General features: G+C 41.5%; 1 protein-coding gene across 2 annotated transcripts in view; it reads right to left on the bottom strand.

Moving 5' to 3' along the window:
• RNF130 (ring finger protein 130) overlaps positions 1–16,285 on the bottom strand; it is a 141,975-nt gene extending 125,690 nt beyond the window's left edge. The window contains exon 1 of one of the 2 annotated variants that reach the window (XM_070460613.1): positions 15,612–16,285. In XM_070460613.1, the coding sequence (XP_070316714.1) occupies positions 15,612–16,056 (445 nt within the window). In that variant the 5' untranslated portion in view covers positions 16,057–16,285. The remainder of the gene's footprint in view (positions 1–15,611) is intronic. The other variant, XM_070460609.1, reaches the window with a different exon arrangement.
• Positions 16,286–20,757: the final 4,472 nt, after the last annotated feature.

The following is a 20,757-nucleotide window of genomic DNA, read 5'->3' as shown; positions in this document are numbered from 1 at the left end:
GTTCAGAATGATGGGGAAGAAAGCAGTTCTACTCTCTTCTGTACTGGTGAAACCAAATTGCAGTGCTGTTCAATTTTGTTTTCTCTTTGCATTAATTCTTAATGGCTGCCATATCAAATGACTACGAACCTTGTGGCTTCGGTCAGTTCAGTTCAGTTGCTCAGTCTTGTCCGACTCTTTGCAACCCCATGGACAACAGCACGCCAGGCCTCCCTGTCCATCACCAACCCCCAGAGTTTACTCAAACTCAAGTCCATTGAGTCGGTAATGCCATCCAACCATCTCATCCTCTGTCATCCCGTTCTCCCACCTTCAATCTTTCCCAGTATCTGGGTCTTTTTACATGAGTCAGTTCTTCACATAGGTGGCTAAAGTATTGGAGTTTCAGCTTCAAAATCAGTCCTTCCAATGAATATTCAGGACTGATTTCCTTTAGGATTGACTGGTTGGATCTCCTTGCAGTCCAAGAGACTCTCAAGAGTCTTCTCCAACACAGTAGTTCGAAAGCATCAATTCTTCAGCAATCAGCTTTCTTTATAGTCCAACTCTCACATTCATACATGACTACTGGAAAAACCATAGCTTTAACTATATAGATCTTTGTTGGAAAAGTAATGTCTCTGCTTTTTAATATGTTATCTATGTTGGTCATAACTTTTTTCCCAAGGAGTAAGTGTCTTTTAATTTCATGGCTGCAGTCACCATCTGCAGTGATTTTGGAGCCCCCAAAAAATAAAGTCTGTCACTGTTTCCCCATCTATTTGCCATGAAGTGATGGGACCAGATGCCAGGATCTTAGTTTTCTGAATGTTGAGCTTTAAGCCAACTTTTTCTCTCCTCTTTCACTTTCATCAAGAGGCTTTTTAGTTCTTCTTCACTTTCTGCCATAAGGGTGGTGTCACCTGCATATCTGAGGTTATTGATATTTCTCCTGGCAATCTTGATTCCAGCTTGTGCTTCCTCCAGCCCAGCGTTTCTCATGATGTACTCTGCATATAAGTTAAATAAGCAGGGTGACAATATACAGCCTTGACATACTCCTTTTCCTATTTGGAACCAGTCTGTTGTTCCATGTCCACTTCTAACTGTTGATTCTTGACCTGCATACAGATTTCTCAAGAGGCAGGTCATGAGATACCAGATGGGTCTGGTATTCCCATCTCTTTAAGAATTTTCCAGAGTTTGTTGTGATTCACACAGTCAAAGGCTTTGGCATAGTCAATAAAGCAGAAATAGATGTTTTTCTGGAACTCTCTTGCTTTTTCAGTGATCTAATGGATGTTGGCAGTTTGATCTCTGGTTCCTTTGCCTTTCCAAAATCCAGCTTAAACATCTGGCAGTTCACGGTTCATGTACTGTTGAAGCCTGGCTTGGAGAATTTTCAGCATTACTTTACTAGTGTGTGAAATGAGTGCAACTGTGCGGTAGTTTGAGCATTCTTTGGCATTGCATTTCTTTGGGATTGGAATGAAAACTGACCTTTTCCAGTCCTGTGGCCACTGCTGAGTTTTCCAAATTTGTTGGCATATTGAGTGCAGCACTTTCACAGCATCATCTTTCAGGATTTGAAATAGCTCAACTGGAGATCCATCACCTCCACTAGCTTTGTTCATAGTGATGCTTCCTAAGGCCCACTTGACTTTGCATTCCAGGATGTCTGGCTCTAGGTGACTGATCACACCATCATGATTATCTGGGTTGTGAAGATATTTTTTGTACAGTTCTTCCGTGTATTCTTATCACCTTTTCTTAATATTTTCTTCTGTTAGGGTCATATCATTTCTGTCCTTTATTGAGCCTATCTTTGCATGAAATGTTCTCTTGGTATGTATAATTTTCTTGAAAAGATCTTTAGTCTTTCCCATTCTATTGTTTTCCTTTATTTCTTTGCACTGATCACTGAGGAAGGCTTTCTTATCTCTCCTTGCTATTCTTTGGAACTCTGCATTCAAATGGGTGTATCTTTCCTTCTCTCCTTTGCTTTTCTCGTCTCTTCTTTTCTCAGCTATTTGTAAGACCTCCTCAGACAGCCATTTTGCTTTTTTGCACTTCTTTTTCTTGAGGGTGGTCGTGATTCCTGTCTCTTGTACAATGTCACAAACCTCAGTCCATAGTTCTTCAGGCACTCTATCAGATCTAATCCCTTGAATTTATTTCTACTTCCACTGTATAATCATAAGGGATTTAATTTAGGTCATGCCTGAATGGTCTAGTGGTTTCCCCTACTTTCTTCAATTTAAGTCTGAATTTGGCAATAAAGAGTTCATGATCTGAGCCACAGTCAGCTCCTGGTCTTGTTTTTGCTGACTGTATAGAGCTTCTCCATCTTCAGCTGCAAAGAATAAAATCAATCTGTTTTCAGTATTGAACATCTGGTGATGTCCATATGTGGCTTAAAACAACATAAATGTATTGTCTCCTAATTCAGGACGGCAGAAGTCAAGATCAAGGTGTCGCTATAGTTGGCTCCTTCTGGAGACTCCAAGGGAAAAACAGTCCTATGCCTCTCTCCTAGCCTCCGGTCGTTGCCAGCAATCCTTGGCACTCCCTAGCTGTGGCAGCATAAATCCTATTTCAACCTCTATCTTCCCACGGCCTTTATCTTTGTTTGTTTCTCTGCATTCTCTCTTCTCCTTAGAAGGACACAAATCACTGGATTTAGGGTCCACGATAAACTAGTATGATTTTATCTTGATCCTTAACTACTTATATCTGCAAAGATCTTATTTGCAAATAAGATCACATTCTGAAGTGCCAGGTGGACATGAATTTTTGTGGGACGTTACTAAACTCACTGTATCCTTTAAGTAGAATGCTGCGTTTTGTGGTTTAAAATACTATATTCTTAAGAACAGAAATAAGAACATGAAGTCTAAGGGTTAGAGGACTTGAATCAGACAAGGAAATTAACAACAGTCTACAAATTTTTTGAACCAATTTTTCTTGTGCAGATGAAAAAAAACACTTTCTAACATTGTTTTCCTGAATGTGGTAGATTTCCACCACTCATTTGTTCAAGTGTGAGCTGTAAAACCACTGGATAGGAATGCTGAGGCCTCAGATGAGTGGCCAGACTTGATTACAGATGACCATTAAGTTCTTAGATTCTACAATTCCTTCCCCATGTCTCCATCTCCATGGTCCTTTTAACTGGCCATTATATAGAATCAAGGAGAAGGCAATGGCCACCCACTCCAGCACTCTTGCCTGGGAAATCCCACGGACGGAGGAGCCTGGTAGGCTGTAGTCCATGGGGTCACGAAGAGTTGAACACGACTGAGGGACTTCACTTTCATGCACTGGAGAAGGAAATGGCGACCCACTCCAGTGTTCTTGCCTGGAGAATCTCAGGGACAGAGGAGCCTGGTGGGCTGCCATCTATGGGGTCACACAGAGTCAGACACCATTGAAGCGACTTAGCAGCAGCAGCAGCAGCATACAGAATCAAAGAACCATAAAGCTCTATTAATACAGCAACCATCATGTGAAGACTGGGAGGTAGAGGTGAGTGGGACACCAGCAAGAAGGCACACATTGTAAAGAAAACACAGAGGCCCTAGGAGTGAGAGTATCAAAATACAGGTAGCTTCAGCACGGAGAGCAAGGGAGAGATGAATGGCCTGAGGGAGGAGAAGGCTGGAACCAACCAATCAGGAGGTGATTTCCACTCTTAAGGATTAGAAAAAGCCACTGAGGGGTAATTTAAGCAAGCAGTGACAAGACTGGATGAAGTTTCAAGATCACTGTGGCTACTGGGGAGAAAAGACTGACAGAAGTTAAGAAACAGGAAGACCAGAGAGATGGCAACTGTCTGTACTAAGATGACAGGAGTGAAAATGGCAAGCAACAGATAGATATGATACACCCTGAGAGTAAAATATGAAGAATAAATCAGAAGTGGAATGTAAGAAAAAGAAGCTAGGATGACTCCTAAATTTGTTTAAATTACAAGAGAGGACAGCAATGTCATTTGCTGAGATGGGGAAGACTAGAAAACAGGTATTAGTCACTCAGTCATGTCCAACTCTTTGCAACTCCATGGACTGCAGCCACTAGGCTCCTCAGTCCATGGAATTGTCCAGGCAAGAATACGAGAGTGGGTAGTCATTCCCTTCTCCAGGGGATCTTTCTGACCCAGGGATTGATTGCAATCTCCTGCATTGCAAGCAGATTCTTCACCATTTGAGCCACCAGGGAAACCCTGAAAACAGTGGTAGTAGACAGGATATATACACATATATATATGTATACACACACACACATATCAAAAGCTCCATTTATCAATCTGGAGATGTTCTTGACAAATTTAAGTTAAAAATACCAAGTAGGCAGTTGAATATATGAATCCAGAGCACAGAGAAGACTAGGCTAAAAGTAAAGACACAGGAAGAAGTGACAGGAGACAAGTGGAAAGAGGAAAACTTACTGTAAACCAAAATGGAGGACACATCTTGCTAATGGACCCGCGAAATAAATTAAGAGCACAGAGAGACATGTTTTACAACTATGGGGGGCCCGACGTTAAGATGCCGAGTGTTGCTCCAGGGGAAGGAGCTTTGGGGAGGCTGCTCTCACTGCTTCCAGTGCGGCTGCCTCTATAATGGCTCATCTTGCTGCAAAACAAATGCTGAATGCTATTTTCGCTTCTGACCTTTTTTCTGCTAAAAGCAAAAATCCTCTTGAGGTTTCTTTTGGTTATCAAAAATAGGTGCTAATATAGGTCTTTTATAAAAGCAAAATGGCATAAAGTGAACTTTCGAAAAGTGGAGATTGCCCATAGTTAAGTCTTCAAGTTTTAAATACAGATTGATTTTAAATAGGGAAAACCAAAATAAAATAAAAGCATTAATATCATCATCATAAAAATATTATAGACAAGTCCTGTTCCTTTCTAGGATTCACTAACTGCTCAAAATGATGCCACAACTATGCCACGCATATACCCTGAGAAAACCATAACTGAAAAAGACACATGTACCCCAGTGTTCATTGCAGCAGGATTTACAATAGCTAGGACATGGAAGCAATCTAGATGTCCATGGACAGATGAATAGATAAAGAAATTGTGGTACATATATACAATGGAATATTACTCAGCCATAAAAAGGAACATATTTGAGTCAGTTCTAATGAGGTAGATGAAGCTAGAGCTTATTATACAGAGTAAAGTAAGTCAAAAAGAGAAAAACAAGTGTCATATATTAACGCATATATATGGAATCTAGAAAGATGGCACTGATGAACCTATTTGCAGGGCAGCAATGGAGACTTAGACATGGAGAACAGACTTCTGGACACAGGGGGCAAAGGAGAGGGTGGGACAAATGGAAAGAGTAGGATGGAAGAATATACATTACCGTATGTAAAACAGATAGCCAGTGGGAATTTGCTGTATGATTCAGGGAACTCAAATCCAATGAGGAGTGGGATGGGTGGGAGGTGGGAGGGAGTTTCAATAGGGAGGGGATGTGTGTATACCCATGGCTGATTCATGCTGATGAACGGCAGAAACCAACACACTACTGTAAAGCTATTATCCTTCAATTAAAGATAAAGAAATAAATAAAAACAATGCCACATTTTAGCTTGATTCCTGTTAAGACAAGAATACTTGGTCTTAACTCTTTTCTTATTGGGGAAAAACATGCACTTTTCAGCATATTTCTAGTCATCTCTCAGTTTTCTACTCATTCTAACCATGGTTTGGAATTAATTCAATTTTTCTTGAAGCTAGGGAATAAACTTTATTTAAAAAATCTTTTATTAAAAAAACTTTTATTAAAAAAATTAAAAGGCGAGGGTAGGATGTTTCAAGAGAACAGCATCGAAACACATATATTATCTAGGGTGAAACAGATCACCAGCCCAGGTTGGATGCATGAGACAAGTGCTCGGGCCTGGTGCACTGGGAAGACCCAGAGGGATCAGGTGGAGAGGGAGGTGGGGGGGGGGGGGGATCGGGATGGAGAATACATGTAAATCCATGGCTGATTCATGTCAATGTATGACAAAAACCACTACAATACTGTAAAGTAATTAGCCTCCGACTAATAAAAATAAATGGAAAAAAAAATCAACTTTAGACACTTACTTGTTCCCTTTAGAGAGTATGACTTTCCCTCTGTGAAGGTTTTATATTAAAAATAACTTCAAAAAAATAAGAGAAAAGAAAATGAGAAATGTTACCCATGATCCAACAAACATAACACAACCATTTTTATTTTTGCATATTACTTTGAGTCCCTGTCCACTATAAAGATATTACTTTTGTAGGATATACCTAACTTTCACATGATCCCCTTTAATGGTTGTGTAACATTCCACGAATTAGATCATTCATAATTTACTAAACTCACTTGAGAAGTGGTACAAGACATGGTGGAATATGAGCTCTGTAGTCAGGCAGACCTACATCAAATCCAAACTCTTCTGAATCACCACAAGATTCGGCTGGTGGATTACTCCACTCAACTTTAATCTGTCCAACACTAATTACCAGTACCACCCCTCTATGTTCCAGGCTCAACACTGAGCACTGAGTACACAGAAGTGGACACCAGGATCTCTGCCTTCAGAAGCAAACAAGATAGATACACAATTTCCAACCATATTAAGTGCTATAAAGAAAAAAACAGAAAAAACACAAAACACCAGGAGACTGGAGTGCCTTGAATTCCCATCCACAGAATGAGGATATCTTACCACCTAGAGCTGTTACAAGAATCCAATGATACTCCATGTACAATACTTGGCACCATTCTGGGCAGAGAGTATGTACTCAGTATATGTTAACTATATCACTGTTTGGGATAAAAAGAGATCACCAAAGCAGGAACTATCATCCTCTCAGTATACACTTTCTTTTTTTCTCTATCAATATAAATCCTACACTTTTTCAGGTTTGAGTTTACTGCTAGAAGTTTGATGTGGGTCTACTTTTTTAAAATTTATTTTATTGAAGGATAATTGTTTTACAGAATTTTGCTATTTTCTGTCAAACTTCAACATTAATCAGCCATACCTATACATATATCACCTTCCTTTTGAACCTCTCTCCCCATCCTACCCCCTAGGTTGATACAGAGTCCCTGATTGAGTTTCCTGAGCCATATATCAAATTCCTGTTGGCTACCTATTTTACATATAGTAAAGTAAGCTTCTGACTCAATGGACATGGGTTTGAGTGGACTCCGGGAGTTGGTGATGGACAGGGAGGCCTGGCGTGCTGCAGTTCATGGGGTCGCAAGGAGTCGGACACGACTGAACGACTGAACTCAAAGTAAGTTTCCGCGTTACTCTTTCCATACATCTCACCCTCTCCTTCCCTCTCCCTCTGTCCATAAGTCTATTCTCTATGTCTGTTTCTCCATTATTGCCCTGTAAATATCTTTAGTACCACTTTCTAGATTCTGTATATATACATTAAAATACAGTATTTATCTCTTTCTGACTCACTTCACTCTGTGTAATAGATTCTAGGTTCATCCATCTCATTAGAACAGACTCAAATGTGTTCCTTTTTATGGCTGAGTAATATTCCATTGTGTATATGTACCACAACTTCTTTATCCATTCATCTGTCCATAGACATCTAGGTTGCTTCCATGTTCTAGCTATTGTAAACAGTGCTGCAATGAACAATGGGATACATGTGTCTTTTTCAATTTTGGTTTCCTCAGGGTATATGCCTAGGAGTGAGATTGCTGGGTCATATGGTGATTTTATTCCTAGTTTTTTAAGGCATCTCCATACCACCTTCTATAGTGCCTGTATCAATTTACATTCCCACCAACAGTGCAAGAGGGCTCCCTTTTCTCCACACCCTCACCAGCATTTACTGTTTTGTAGACTTTTTTTCCCCCATTTATTAGTTAGAGGCTAATTACTTTACAATATTGTAGTGGTTTTTGCCATACATTGCCATGGCTGTTTGTAGACTTTTTGATGATGGCCATTCTGACCAGTGTGAGGTGATATCTCATTGTAGTTTTGATTTGCATTTCTTTAATAATGAGTGATGTTGAGCATCTTTTCATGTGTTTATTAGCCATCTGTATGTCTTTTTTGGAGAAATGTCTGTTTAGGTCTTTTTTCCACTTTTTGATTGGGTTGTTTGAGTTTCTAGCATTGAGTTGTATGAGCTACTTGTATATTTTGGAAATGAATTCTTTGTCAGTTGTTTCATTTGCTATTATTTTCTCCCATTCTGAGGGTGGTCTTTTCACCTTGCTCATAGTTTGATGTGGGTCTATTTTTAGATCCATTTCTCTCCTCGTCATGTTCAAGTTTCCTTTTACCTCCGTGAACAAACTGAGTATGTTTATAATAGATCTTTCAACACCTTTATTTGCAATTCCATCATTTGTCCCACTTCTGGGACTGTTTCTGCTGACTGTTTTCTGTCTGGTTATGGGTCATATTTTCTCTACTTGGCTTGTCTGCTCATTTTTTATAGGATGCTGGTATTGGATTTCACATTTTAGGGAGCTGGACTTTGTTCAGATCCCTTCAGATATTGTTAGGGTTTGTTCACAATTAGGTACTTCGAATAAATCTCATCCTTTTAAGGTTTGCCTCTCAGATTTGGTAGGTGGGTCCAGAACAGGCTTTTCTCCAGGGCTAATTTGGCCTTACTCCATGCTTCATCCATTAGGTCTTTCTACTTTGATTAGTGAGAATATGAACATTCCCAGCCTTGTGTGAACTCCCAAGAATTCTTCCACCTGCTAATTTCTGACAGGTCTCCATAAAATGAGCAGAACAGTACTCGATCAAAGGCTTGAGTGAATGAACCCCTTGTAGCTCCCTCCTCTCCTGTACCTGACCTCCTCACACATTCAAGCCTACTCAAGCTGCCTTCACCTCTCTGAGCTCTGAACTCTGTCTCATCAACTCAGAAGACCACTAGATTCTTTCTGGGTTCCCCTTCCCTGAGCTTCAGTTTAGAAACTCTCCAGGTGGTAAGCTGAGGCAGTCACAGAAGTCTGCTGTTGATTTCCTTTCTCTCAGAGATCACTGTCCTGTGCTGTTTTCTGACCTATTTCTAAAACTGCTGTTTCATAACTGTCAGGTTTTCCAGTCACTTGAGGTGGCAAGGTAAACCTAGTGTCTGTTATTCCATTATGGCTAGAGGAAGAACTGATCAAGATTAATTTCAACTTCCACATTTTCAATGAAACCTCTCTAGACTACAAGTCCAAATAATTTTTCATTTCTCTGATCTTTGTACCATTTACTGATCTAGCATAATAACAGAAGCCCTACAGTAACAGAGGCCCTCTATCAACACCCCACCATCCCCATCCCATCATACAGATTCCAACAACACCTGCCATCAGTTTCACTACCAGACCAAGCACCACAGGGTTAAATGCAACCACATATTACAGTGGCTTGCTAGTGCCAGGCACAGTTTGAGGTCTTTGGTTAAAACAAAGAAGACGCTGTCCCTAATTTCCAAGAGCTCACAGTTTGGGACAACTTAGGAATCAACTTCTCACCCATAAATCCATAACATAGTTTTAATGTGAAAAACTAAGGTATAAACGCACCTTTAGAAAGTGGATTGTGGCTTGTCAAAAATTTTCTTAAAGGGCTAGAGAACAAGCAGTTTAGGCTTGGAAGTCATACAGGCTCCTGTAATAACCACTCACAGAGCCACAGGCACATGAATGAATGTACACAGCTGTGTTCCAACAAACTCTGTTTACAATAACATGGGGCCGATCCCCTTGCTGGTATCTGCAGACAGCCTGCACCATCTTCTACAATGGCATGTCCTATTTGTGCCATCCTGACAAGTTCTCTTGGGCAGAAACTGCATACCATATTTTCCACACATACACCACAGAACTTGCATAATGCAAGCTCAGGAGTTTATTAAGGACTTTTTAATTTATTTAATTTGGCATTTGAAGGGATCCCTTTATTTCATTCAAAATTGCTTCCAACAGTAAAGAAAGCTACATTTACTATGACTTATGGAAAAGAAATGAATGTTTAGTGCATAAAATACTCTAAGGATGATAAAACAAACAAATGATGATCCTGAAAACTTAATTTCATTTTGTAAATAAGACAAGGTTGCTATACGTAAAAGAACCAGCTCTGAGGACTGGTACAATTAGGTACTTCGAATAAATCTCATCCTTTTAAGGTTTGCCTCTCAGATTTGGTAGGTGAAAATGCACCCCAGAGGTATGGACATGGTCCAAAACACTACCAGACTTCTTTGAGAATTATCTAAAGAGAGAATTCACAGGCACATTAAAAGACTGCCTCAAAAATAATTTTCAATTGTCAAAATTAAAATATATCCGAAAAGATATTTGATAAATTGTATGCATTTTCCAAATGGTTCAATCAAAAAGATAACCTCACAAAACAAATTCTGAAAGTGTTTAAAGTTTTCATTGTTGCAAAATATGTGTGTATACATAGAAACATATACACACCCATGTGACTGGCATGAAAAGAAAACAGTATCCTTAACGGGGATATCTGGCACTTTAACAAGGTTCGTCTTACTTCTTTACAGTTACCCCTGTTCAAGATGGAGGGATCTTACAAGTCATCTAATCTAATGCTCCTTCAAATGAAGGATTTCCCTTTTATAATATTCAAAACAATGTTTTGTAGTTTGTTCATCCCTTAAAACTCATATTCAGAAATGAACATGCACTAAAAGTGTGCCTGGCCTATAATGAAGTGGGACCTGTGTTACCCAGGATATGATGCTCAAATGCATGCAAGATTAGAAAGGGCTGGTCAGTGAGTGCACAGAGGCTTAGTCCTATGACGTGCAGCTTGAAGCCTTATTTCCCCTCAACTCCTTTCACTGCAGCTAATTTTTTCTTACCCAAATTCAAGACTACATAATAATTTCTATTAACTTTTCTTAGTTTCAGCCCACCATTCCATACATTGAGATGCTGAGGATCCTGCCGTCCAATATTTAAGTTAAATATGTCAGGTCTTTATCAAATCACTGGCACAACAAAGACCTTCACAATGTGAAGAATAGCAAGATGAAAACTCTAAGGCAGAAAGTACAGACAACACTTTGCTATAAAGAGAAACAGAAAGATGGAACAGAGGAAGGATATACATATTTGGTGCGGAGGTTTAAAAATACATATTCAAATTTTATATGCTAATGAATCATCCAAAAGCAAAGGAAAAATACAAAATGTAAAAATATTTTCTAAATTGTTAAAATTTAATACAAATACAATTTATCATATTTTGCTTGGTTATCTATTTTAGGTCAAATTTGGTTTTTAGAGCCTCCAGCTCCTTCTGAACTCTCTTTCCTTTCAGGGTCTCTGATTCCAGGATAACACCTACTTTTTTTCTGAATATTTTGAAATCTCTATATCCGGTAGCCCCTGCCTTTGGCATCATACAATCTAACATTTCATGGCCCTTTTCATCCAAGATCTTATTTCCACATCGATTGCCTTCACTCTAAAATCAGAATTTTGAAAACCAAGTTTAGGTTTAATGGATTCGTCCAACAAAATCACATATATAAAACATAATCTAAGATTTTTAAAAAATGTTATGGCATCCCTTTAGTCAACCCGATGACCAAAAAAAAATTTATTACTTGGTATAACTGTCCAAGGCTTAAACATCCAATCCTGAAAATTTCAATGAAAATGACTATTACCAAATTCTTCCCAGCAGCATATTTGCATACAAAATGACATCATCAACAACAGGGCCTTCTCTCCCAACCCCCATCTCCAAGCTCAAACAAAAAGTTAGTGTGCACACACACAAAGCACATCTACAATGTCTGTTCCACAGTAAATGCTAGCTAGATTTTACATTTGTTTCTAGATCTAAGCTCACCCTTTGAGTAAGTTAGTAATAAGAAAGCAACCATGAACCACCACCAGTATCTGTGAATAAATATAAGGCATGTTCCTGCAAAAGTTCACTTCAAAAAAATTAAGTCTTTACAGTTAAAATATGAAATTTGTTATCACCAATAAATCTCCATTTAAAATGTACTCTAATGATACAGAATGTATTTTCAAAGTACAACACTTGTTTATGAAATATTTTATAAAGTTTAACACTTTTCAAAATGTACTTCTAAAATACCAAAGCATTTAGGAAGAAATTGCCAAATTACTCTTTAAAGATATAGGACAAATAAATCTTGTCCAGTAATACATACATGCCTAACTTACAGAAATAATGCAAAATAACTAGAGAGGTTTTTACTTTCACAACCTAGTCAAAGAATTAAAACGAGTTATCATGTTAAGCTCTAAGAAAACTAATTTTGTCTTTATATTTACCAAACACTTGTCCTCAAAATTAATTTTTATTAACTTCCCATCTATTGACTATGGCTGGTTCTTTTTTGGCCAGTAATTCTGTCTCATAACTATTTTTTTGTAATTTGAACATCACTTTGTTTAGTGTCAACACAGTAAATCTTCAATAAACACACTAAAAATTCTCTTCAATTTAAAATTACGAGCACGCAAGAGTCAGAATATATTATCTTTTCTAAAAGCACTAAAATTTGAGACTAAATTGAGAATATCATAATGTGAAATAACCAAATATTATTCAAATTTTAAGCTATTTTCTTTTTTTAAATTGAGGTATAATAGATATACGGGCTTCCCTGGTGACTCAGATGGTAAAGAATCTGCCTGCAACGCAGGAGACCCGTGTTCCATCCCTGGCTCGGGAAGATCCCCTGGAGGTGGAAATGGCAACCCAATCCAGTATTTCTGCCTGGGAAATCTCATTGACAGAGGAGCCTGGTGGGCTACAGTCCATGTGGTTGCAAATATCCAGACACGACTGAGTGACTAGAGTACACTGACATAATAGACATAACCTATTTCCTTAAACATGAAAAATTTTAACAGATTTCTACCACCATTCTTGAGGACTTCCCTGGTGGTCCAGTGGTTGGAACTCTGCATGTCAACTGTGGGGGTATGGGCTCGATCCCTGTTCGGGGGAACTAAAGATTCTGCACGCTAAAGATAGCATGGCCAAGAAACAAAAACAAAAAAACAAAATACATTCCTGAATTCCTGCTGCAAAAGCACAAAAACTTCTTAGATTTCATGTTAGTCCATTGATTTAGAAACAGTTTATAGGTAAACTGACATTAAAATGCCACTAGGCTGTGAGCTTCAGGAAGAAGAGAAAGAATTTGTTTTGCTTATTTCTGGGGCCCCTCCCTCTTCCCCAGTACCTTGGATGGGTGGCTGGGACCAGCAGGTTTTCAATTAGTATTTGCTGGATTGAAAGAACCTATGTGTGCAGATCCCTTAGTAGAAAGCCAGACCCAAACTACCTGCAGGATTCCACCACCAATGCCATGAAAAAAACCTTGAGCAACCTCATGATGTGCAGATACAAAATGAGCCCCTAGAGAACAAGGAAATGAAGAGAAGACAGACACCCAGGGGAACTGACTGCAGACTCAAGTTTCCAAGACTGCTCCAATGTACTCACACTGATGCCATTTCTAAAACTCCACCAATTCAGATATTCATTTAGGTTAACAAATCTCCTCTTGTAAGAATGCAGGCACCATTTAAGCCTCTCAATAACCTTGTGTTGTGCTGTGCTTAGTCGCTCAGTCGAGTCCAACCCTTCGCAAACTGCCAGGCTCCTCTGTCCATGGGGATTCTCCAGGCAAGAATACTGGAATGGGTTGCTATGCCCTCCTCCAGGGGATCTTCCCAACCTAGGAATTGAACCCAGGTCTCCCACATTGCAGGCAGATTCTTTACCATCTGAGCCACCAGAGAAACCCCTCAATAAACTTAAGGTGTAACTATTTCATCGTTCCCTTTTGCAGACAAAATTGAGGCTAAAAGGCCAAATTACTTTCCTAAACTCACACAGTACTTCTCCAGTGTCACAAGGCTTATGTATAGCACAACTGGAACCTCCCCACTGACAGAGGAACAAGACCAACCTTTACCACCCATCAGTGTCCAATACCCTTCCAGTCAAACACCTAAAAAAAGTTTTCTGAAGATGGGGCTTTTGCTTGGAATGACAGGCAAGCAACAAGTAGTTTCAGAACACAGATCACTTATAAGGCAAGTATCTAAAGCGAGGATCATGGATTCGAGGTGCCTAGAGGAACCCAAAGACAAACCACAGATTTCAAAACACTGCACAGGGCCAGTCTTTGTTCCACAACAGTTTGCCTCTCCCTCTTCCTCCTTTTCCACGTGACCCTCACAGATCTCAACCCCAGAAAACAGACTACCATTGTCAGTGCCACAGTTTGGCAACATTTTGTGTCCCAAGCACAGTGACTGGCACAGAACAAGCAAGCAAATATTTACTGAATGAACCAAAGGCCAAAGTTGTTACTGTGGGCAAGGCAGGACCCTGCCTTTTTTTTTTTTTAAACAAAGTGGAGATGAGAAGTGCATACTAAGCAACTGATTACTGATGTAAAAATGAACATTTGAAAGGAAGGTGAAAACTGGAGAAATGAAAGCCCTTCCTGATTCTTCTTCCCCAGCTAGGTTGCCTCAAAGAAAAAAACAGCTTAGCATGTTCACTTTCAAACACGTATCTCAGAAGCGGCGTGGTTTTAACAGTTTAGAGTATAAAAACAAACACCTTATGTAGGTTGCCTAGTTTAGGTCATCTTAACATGAAAAGCAGCTTTAAAAAAAAGTCCCCGCTAAGCATTCTCAGAGTGAGAGTGGGTAGGGATGGAGAAGATAGTAGACATTTTTTCAAAAAGTCTACTGTGGGCCAAAAACAAACAAAATCATACTCCACAGTGTGGGAAAAGTTTCTTTTAAAACATTACCAGAAATTTGTACAAATATATGCTTTATACTAAATTATTAAAGAGCAAATGATAGACGTAAGATTAAGCCAAATGGCTTCAAAGACAACTCTCAAAAATTTTACCTATTTCCCCTCTGGCAGACTCTCATGACCTGAAGACTTGGGTACAGGTTCCAAATGGCATCGGATTCGTCGTAACGTGAGATGTTCAGGCGTCAAATTACAGTAAAGCCGGTGGGGCATAATAAGAGCCAAAAGCAACAAGGAAGATGCCCATTTTCCTCCTCCACCCTCCTTCCACTTGTCACTTAAGAAAAACGGCACGTTTTTACGGTAGAAAAGGGCCTCATCCTTCCAGATTCAATACAGCGCAGCCTGTGATTTCGGGAAGGAATCTGTGCGGATTCCGAAATACAGGTTGAGACTTCATCCATCACGAACTAGTTTTGCGCTCTTCCACCACCTCCTTTGTCTGAGCTGTCCCTGCAAACTCGCAGTTCAATGCCTTCCTGTAAACAAGCTAACTGAACCAAGGGAAGGAGGAAAAAAAAAAAAAAAAAGCCTTTTTAAAAAGAAAAGAAGAACCCAGTAACACGTCTGGACGCTCATTCCCAGCAACGAACAGGAGGGGGAGGACACGACGGGAACCTCGACCCTGGGGCCGCCCGCCGAGCGGCGCATCAATCCGGGCCGGGGTGGGGGCGCCGCGTCCGCCGCCTCCGCGCCCAGGTTGTGGCTCCTGGGGGATGCGGACAAACCCTGCCCCCCTCCGCCTTCCACGGCTTCTCTTTTCCCTGCCAGGCACTCACCTCCATGGATAGGCAGCGGCGCCAGAACCTGGCCGCGGACCTCGGCCTTGGGCGAGTCGAGTCCGTAGCGCCCGCGGTCGATGCGGAATGTAAGCGGGGCGCCGCGGCCGGGCTCCTGCACCGTCACGTTGATAAGCGCAGTGTAGTACTCCTGGCTCGCGTTGTCCGCCCGCGCCGGCCACAGGCTGCAGGTCAGCAGAGCGAACGCGGCGAGCCGGGCCGGGCCCGCCGGCGCCGAGCCGCTCATCGTCCCTCTGGCCGCCGCCGCTCGTGGACCGGGCTCCCGGGCCGGCGCCGAGAGGAGGGACGGGTGCGGCTGGCCCTGCAGCCGGAGCGCAGGCGCGCGGCCTGTGCGGGGCCGGGCACGAGCGAAACCCTCCTCGGCGCCGCGGCCCCGCCTCTCGCCACCCTCAGAGCCACGGCCCGCCCGCAGGGACGCGCCCATGGGCGCTTCGGCGAGGACGGCGGGTCAGGGCTCGCGCGGTCGTCTCCTCTGGGTCCCTCCAGGGCCGTGTCGGCGGGCCCACTCCATCCCCTGGCCCGGTCCCGCCGAGTGGGGGCGCCTCGTGAGGACGCACCCGGCGGGGAAGATGCGCCCGAAGGAAGGTCTCCGGAGCACCAACTCCTCAACGCCCGGCGGCCGCCTCAGGCGCGCGCTCCCCGCCGCCCCGCCCCGTGCCTGTGGAGTGGCACTGCGCAGGCCTGGGACTCAGCCCCACCTTCTTGCGCATGCGCGCGAGCGCCTGTCGACTCCCGCCCGCCGGCACGAGGGCCCTGCAAGCCCCAGCGCTCCCTTGCCCCGCACCCGGCCATGTTTGTACGTCAGGCCGGACGCGCGTCTGGCTTGGAGCCTGGGGGCTTTCCAAGACCCTGTGGAAGAGTTTGAGATGAGGATACAAAAGAAAAATAGCTAAAACTTTAAAATTATTTTTAAAATTAAATGTCTGTGGGATTTCACATTTCAGCTGGTCACCTCCAAGTCCTGTAATGGGCATCTCGGGAGGGGGTGGGGAATGCTTCTGTGCAATTAAGAGTACGGAGCTCACTGGACCCGGCTCTTATCTGAGTTATTCGGAAAGGACATCTACAGACTAGATGAAATCTCCAGAGGCACTGGACAAGACAGGCATTATGGTGAGGCTCGCTCCTCCCTCCACCTCCCTCCCCCAGCACACACACACACACACACCCCGTGTCAGTCCATGTCAGTTAAGCTGTGGACGTTTCTAAAGCATAGATGAAAGGGAAGGGGGGATTCTAGCTTCAGGTGCAGCTGAGTTCAGGAGTTTATATGTTAGTGGGCAGTACACTCATCATTGCGATGAAGTGGAGAGGAAGGGAACTTTGCAGGTGGCTCAGTGGTAAAGACTGTGGCTGCCAGTGCAGGAGACACAGGAAATGTCAGTTGATCCCCGAGTTGGGAAGATCCTGTAGGAGGAAATGGCAAGCCACTCCAGTGTTCTTGCCAGGAAAAGCCCATGCACAGAGGAGCCTGGTTGTCTACACTCCCTGGGCTCACAAAGAGTCATACACAACTGAGCAACTGAGGACGGGGAGGAAGGATGGTATCTTCTGACTAGTCAAGCTTGGATCTCCTGCCTTCTGTGGTGGCAAGGGGATGAAGTCAGCCTTGCACAGCCAAAAGTACTGAGAATCAGAGAGGCTACTTCTGAAAGGAAAGGTGAGCTGCTGTTTCCAGTGAAAGGGTATAGATGCAGTGCAGGCCAACACATCAGATGTCCACTGGTGCTGCCTTATCAACATTCTTAACAAGTTCTTCCTCCAGTTCCTTTCCTTCTATCCCCACCAGGTTTGTTTGTCTTGTCCATGCCCTGTCTTGAGACTGCATTTTATTTACTTGCATACAGTAATTAACTGCAAGGAGATCAAACCAGTCAGTCCTAAAGGAAATCAATCCTGAATATTCATTGAAAGGACTGATGCTGAACCTGAAGCTCCAATACTTTGACCACCTGATGGGAAGAACTGACTCACTGGAAAAGACCTTGATGCTGGGAAAGATTGAAGCCAAAAGGAGAAGAAGGCAGCAAAGGATGAAATGGTTAGATAGCACCACCGACTCAATGAATATGAATCTGAGCAAACTCCAGGAGATAGTGAAGGACAGGGAAGCCTGGTGTGCTTCAGTCCATGGGATCCCAAAGAGTCACACACAACTTAGCAACTTTACAACAACAACAACAACAAATTAAGCAACCAGGTCACAATCCTAGGCCCTGTATTTAAGGAGACTCTCTTACAGCTGGACCCCTCTCAGGGCAAGGAGTCCTTGGACTCAAAGTACCCCTGCTCAGGCACTGAGAGCCAGGATTCCCTTTCCAAACAGCCCTGGACCACTTAGGGCCTACATAGTAGGCTCATCCCTAGTGAGGGTTTTCTTACTCTGCTCTTGTCTCTTAACTTGCCCTGCCCTGCCCCTGCTTGAGAAACTCATGCCCCCTACTCACTTGTCCTTACAAAGGTCTTTCAAAGTGTAAGGTGCCTATGCCTCCTGGCATGAGAGATCTTTATAGAGACCCAGAAACACCACCCTATTAAATCAGTTGGAGAGAAAGAGCATCTCTTTAAAGCTTTCTTTGGGCCCTTCCTTCTGAATCTGTCAAGGAGAAAGTTGGATCTAAAGTGCTTTTAACACTTCTTTGGAACTTGGTAATCCCTCTTTCAAACAAAGTGGGATTAGGTCTTTGAACACAACCATAGCAGGCACCAGCATCTAGAACAATATTAAAAACAACCTGCATGTGGGGTGTAATTGTCTTTAATTTAACGGAAACCTTTCTGTTAGGGCAAGACGTTTTTCATTTTTAAAAAACTTAATTTATTTTAACTGGAGGCTAATTACAATATTGCAGTGGTTTTTGCCATACATTGACATGAATCAGCTATGGGTATACATGTGTCCCCCATCCTGAACACCCCTCCCCCCACCTTCCCCATCCCATCCCTCAGGATCATCCGAGTGCACCAGCCCTGAGCACCCTGTCTCATGCATTGAACCTGCACTGGCGATCTATTTCATATATGATAATATACATGTTTAAATACTATTCTCTCAAATCATCCCACCCTCGCCTTCTCCCACAGAGTCCAAAAGTCTGTTCTTTATCTGTGTATCTCTTTTGCTGTCTCTCTTATTGGGTCATTGTGATAATCTTTCTAAATTCCATATATATGCATTAATATACTGTATTGGTGTTTTTCTTTCTGACTTACTTCACTCTGTATAATATGCTCCAGTTTCATCCACCTCATTAGAACTGATTCAAATGCCTTCTTTTTAATAGCTGAGTAATATTCCATTATGTATATGTACCACAGCTTTCTGATTCACTCATCTGCAGATGGACATCTAGGTTTCTTCCATGTCCTGGCTATTGTAAACAGTGCTATGATGAACACTGGGGTACACATGTCTCTTTCAATTCTGGTTTCCTCAGTGTGTATGCCCAGCAGTGGGACTGCTGGGTCATATGGCAGTTCTATTTCCAGTTTTTTTTTTAAGGAATCTCCACTCTGTTCTCCATAGTAGCTGTACCAATTTGCATTCCCACGAACAGTGTAAAAAGGTTCCCTTTTCTCCACACCCTCTCCAGCAGTTATTGTTTGTAGATGTTTTGATAGCAGCCATTCTGACCAGCATGAGATGGTACCTCATTGTGGTTTTGATTTGCATTTCTCCAATAATGAGTGATGTTGAGCATCTTTTCATGTGTTTGTTAGCCATCTGTATGTCTTCTTTGGAGAAATGTCTGTTCAGTTCTTTGGCCCATTTTTTGATTGAGTCATTTATTTTTCTGGTATTGAGCTACATGAGCTGCTTGTATATTTTTGAGATTTAATTCTTTGTAAGTTGCTTCATTTGCTATTGTTTTCTCCCATTCTGAAGGCTGTATTTTCACCTTGATCATAGTTTCCTTCGTAGAGCAAAAACTTTAAGTTTAATTAGGTCCCATTTATTTATTTTTGCTTTTATTTCCATTACTCTGGGAGGTGGGTCATAGAGGATCCTGCTGTGATTTATGTCAGAGAGTGTTTTGCCTACGTTTTCCTCTAGAAGTTTTATAGTTTCTGGACTTACATGTAGAACTTTAATTCATTTTGAGTTTATTTTTGTGTATGGTGTTAGAAAGTGTTCTAGTTTCATTCTTTTACAGGTGGTTGACCAGTTTTCCCAGCACCACTTGTTAAAGAGATTGTCTTTTCTCCATTGTATATTCTTGCCTCCTTTGTCAAAGATAAGGTGTCCATAGTTATGTGGATTTATCTCTGGGCTTTCTGTTTTGTTCCATTGATCTGTATTTTTGTCTTTGTGCCAGTACCATATCATCTTGATGACTGTAGCTTTGTAGTATAGTCTGAAGTCAGTCAAGTTTATTCTTCCAGTTCCAGTCTTCTTTCTCAAGATTGCTTTGGCTATTCAAGGTTTTTTGTAATTCCATACAAGTTGTGAAATTATTTGTTTTGGTTCTGTGAAAAATACTGTTGGTAGCTTGATAGGGATTGCATTGAATCTATAGATTGTGTTCAGTAGTATACTTACTTTCACTACATTGATTCTTTTGATCCATGAACATGGTATATTTCTCCATCTATTTGTGTCTTTTTGATTTCTTTCATCAGTGTTTTATAGTTTCCTATATATAGTTATTTTGTTTCTTTAGGTAGATTTATTCCTAAGTATTTTATTCTTTTTCTTGCAATGGTGAATGGAGTTGTTTCCTTAATTTCTCTTTCTGTTTTCTCATTGTTAGTGTATAGGAATGCAAGGGATTTCTGTGTGTTAATTTTATATCCTGCAACTTTACTATATTTATTGATTAGCTCTAGTAATTTTCTGGTGGTATCTTTAGGGTTTTCTATGTAGAGGATCATGTCATCTGGAAACAGTGAGAGGTTTACTTCTTCTTTTCCAATCTGGATTCATTTTATTCCTTTTTCTTCTCTGATTGCTGCAGCTAAAACTTGCAAAACTATGTTGAATAGTAGTGGTGAGAGTGAGCCCCCTTGTCTTGTTCCTGACTTTAGGGGAAATGCTTTTAATTTTTCACCATTGAGGATAATGTTTGCTGTGGGTTTATTATATATGACTTTTATTATGTTGAGATGTGTTCTTTCTATGCCTGCT

This window comes from Odocoileus virginianus, chromosome 3, assembly GCF_023699985.2.
Source record: "Odocoileus virginianus isolate 20LAN1187 ecotype Illinois chromosome 3, Ovbor_1.2, whole genome shotgun sequence".
NCBI classification, from domain to species: domain Eukaryota; kingdom Metazoa; phylum Chordata; class Mammalia; order Artiodactyla; family Cervidae; genus Odocoileus; species Odocoileus virginianus.
The sequence above is the reverse complement of the archived record's forward strand: the minus strand, read 5'-3'. Positions and strand labels throughout refer to the sequence as shown.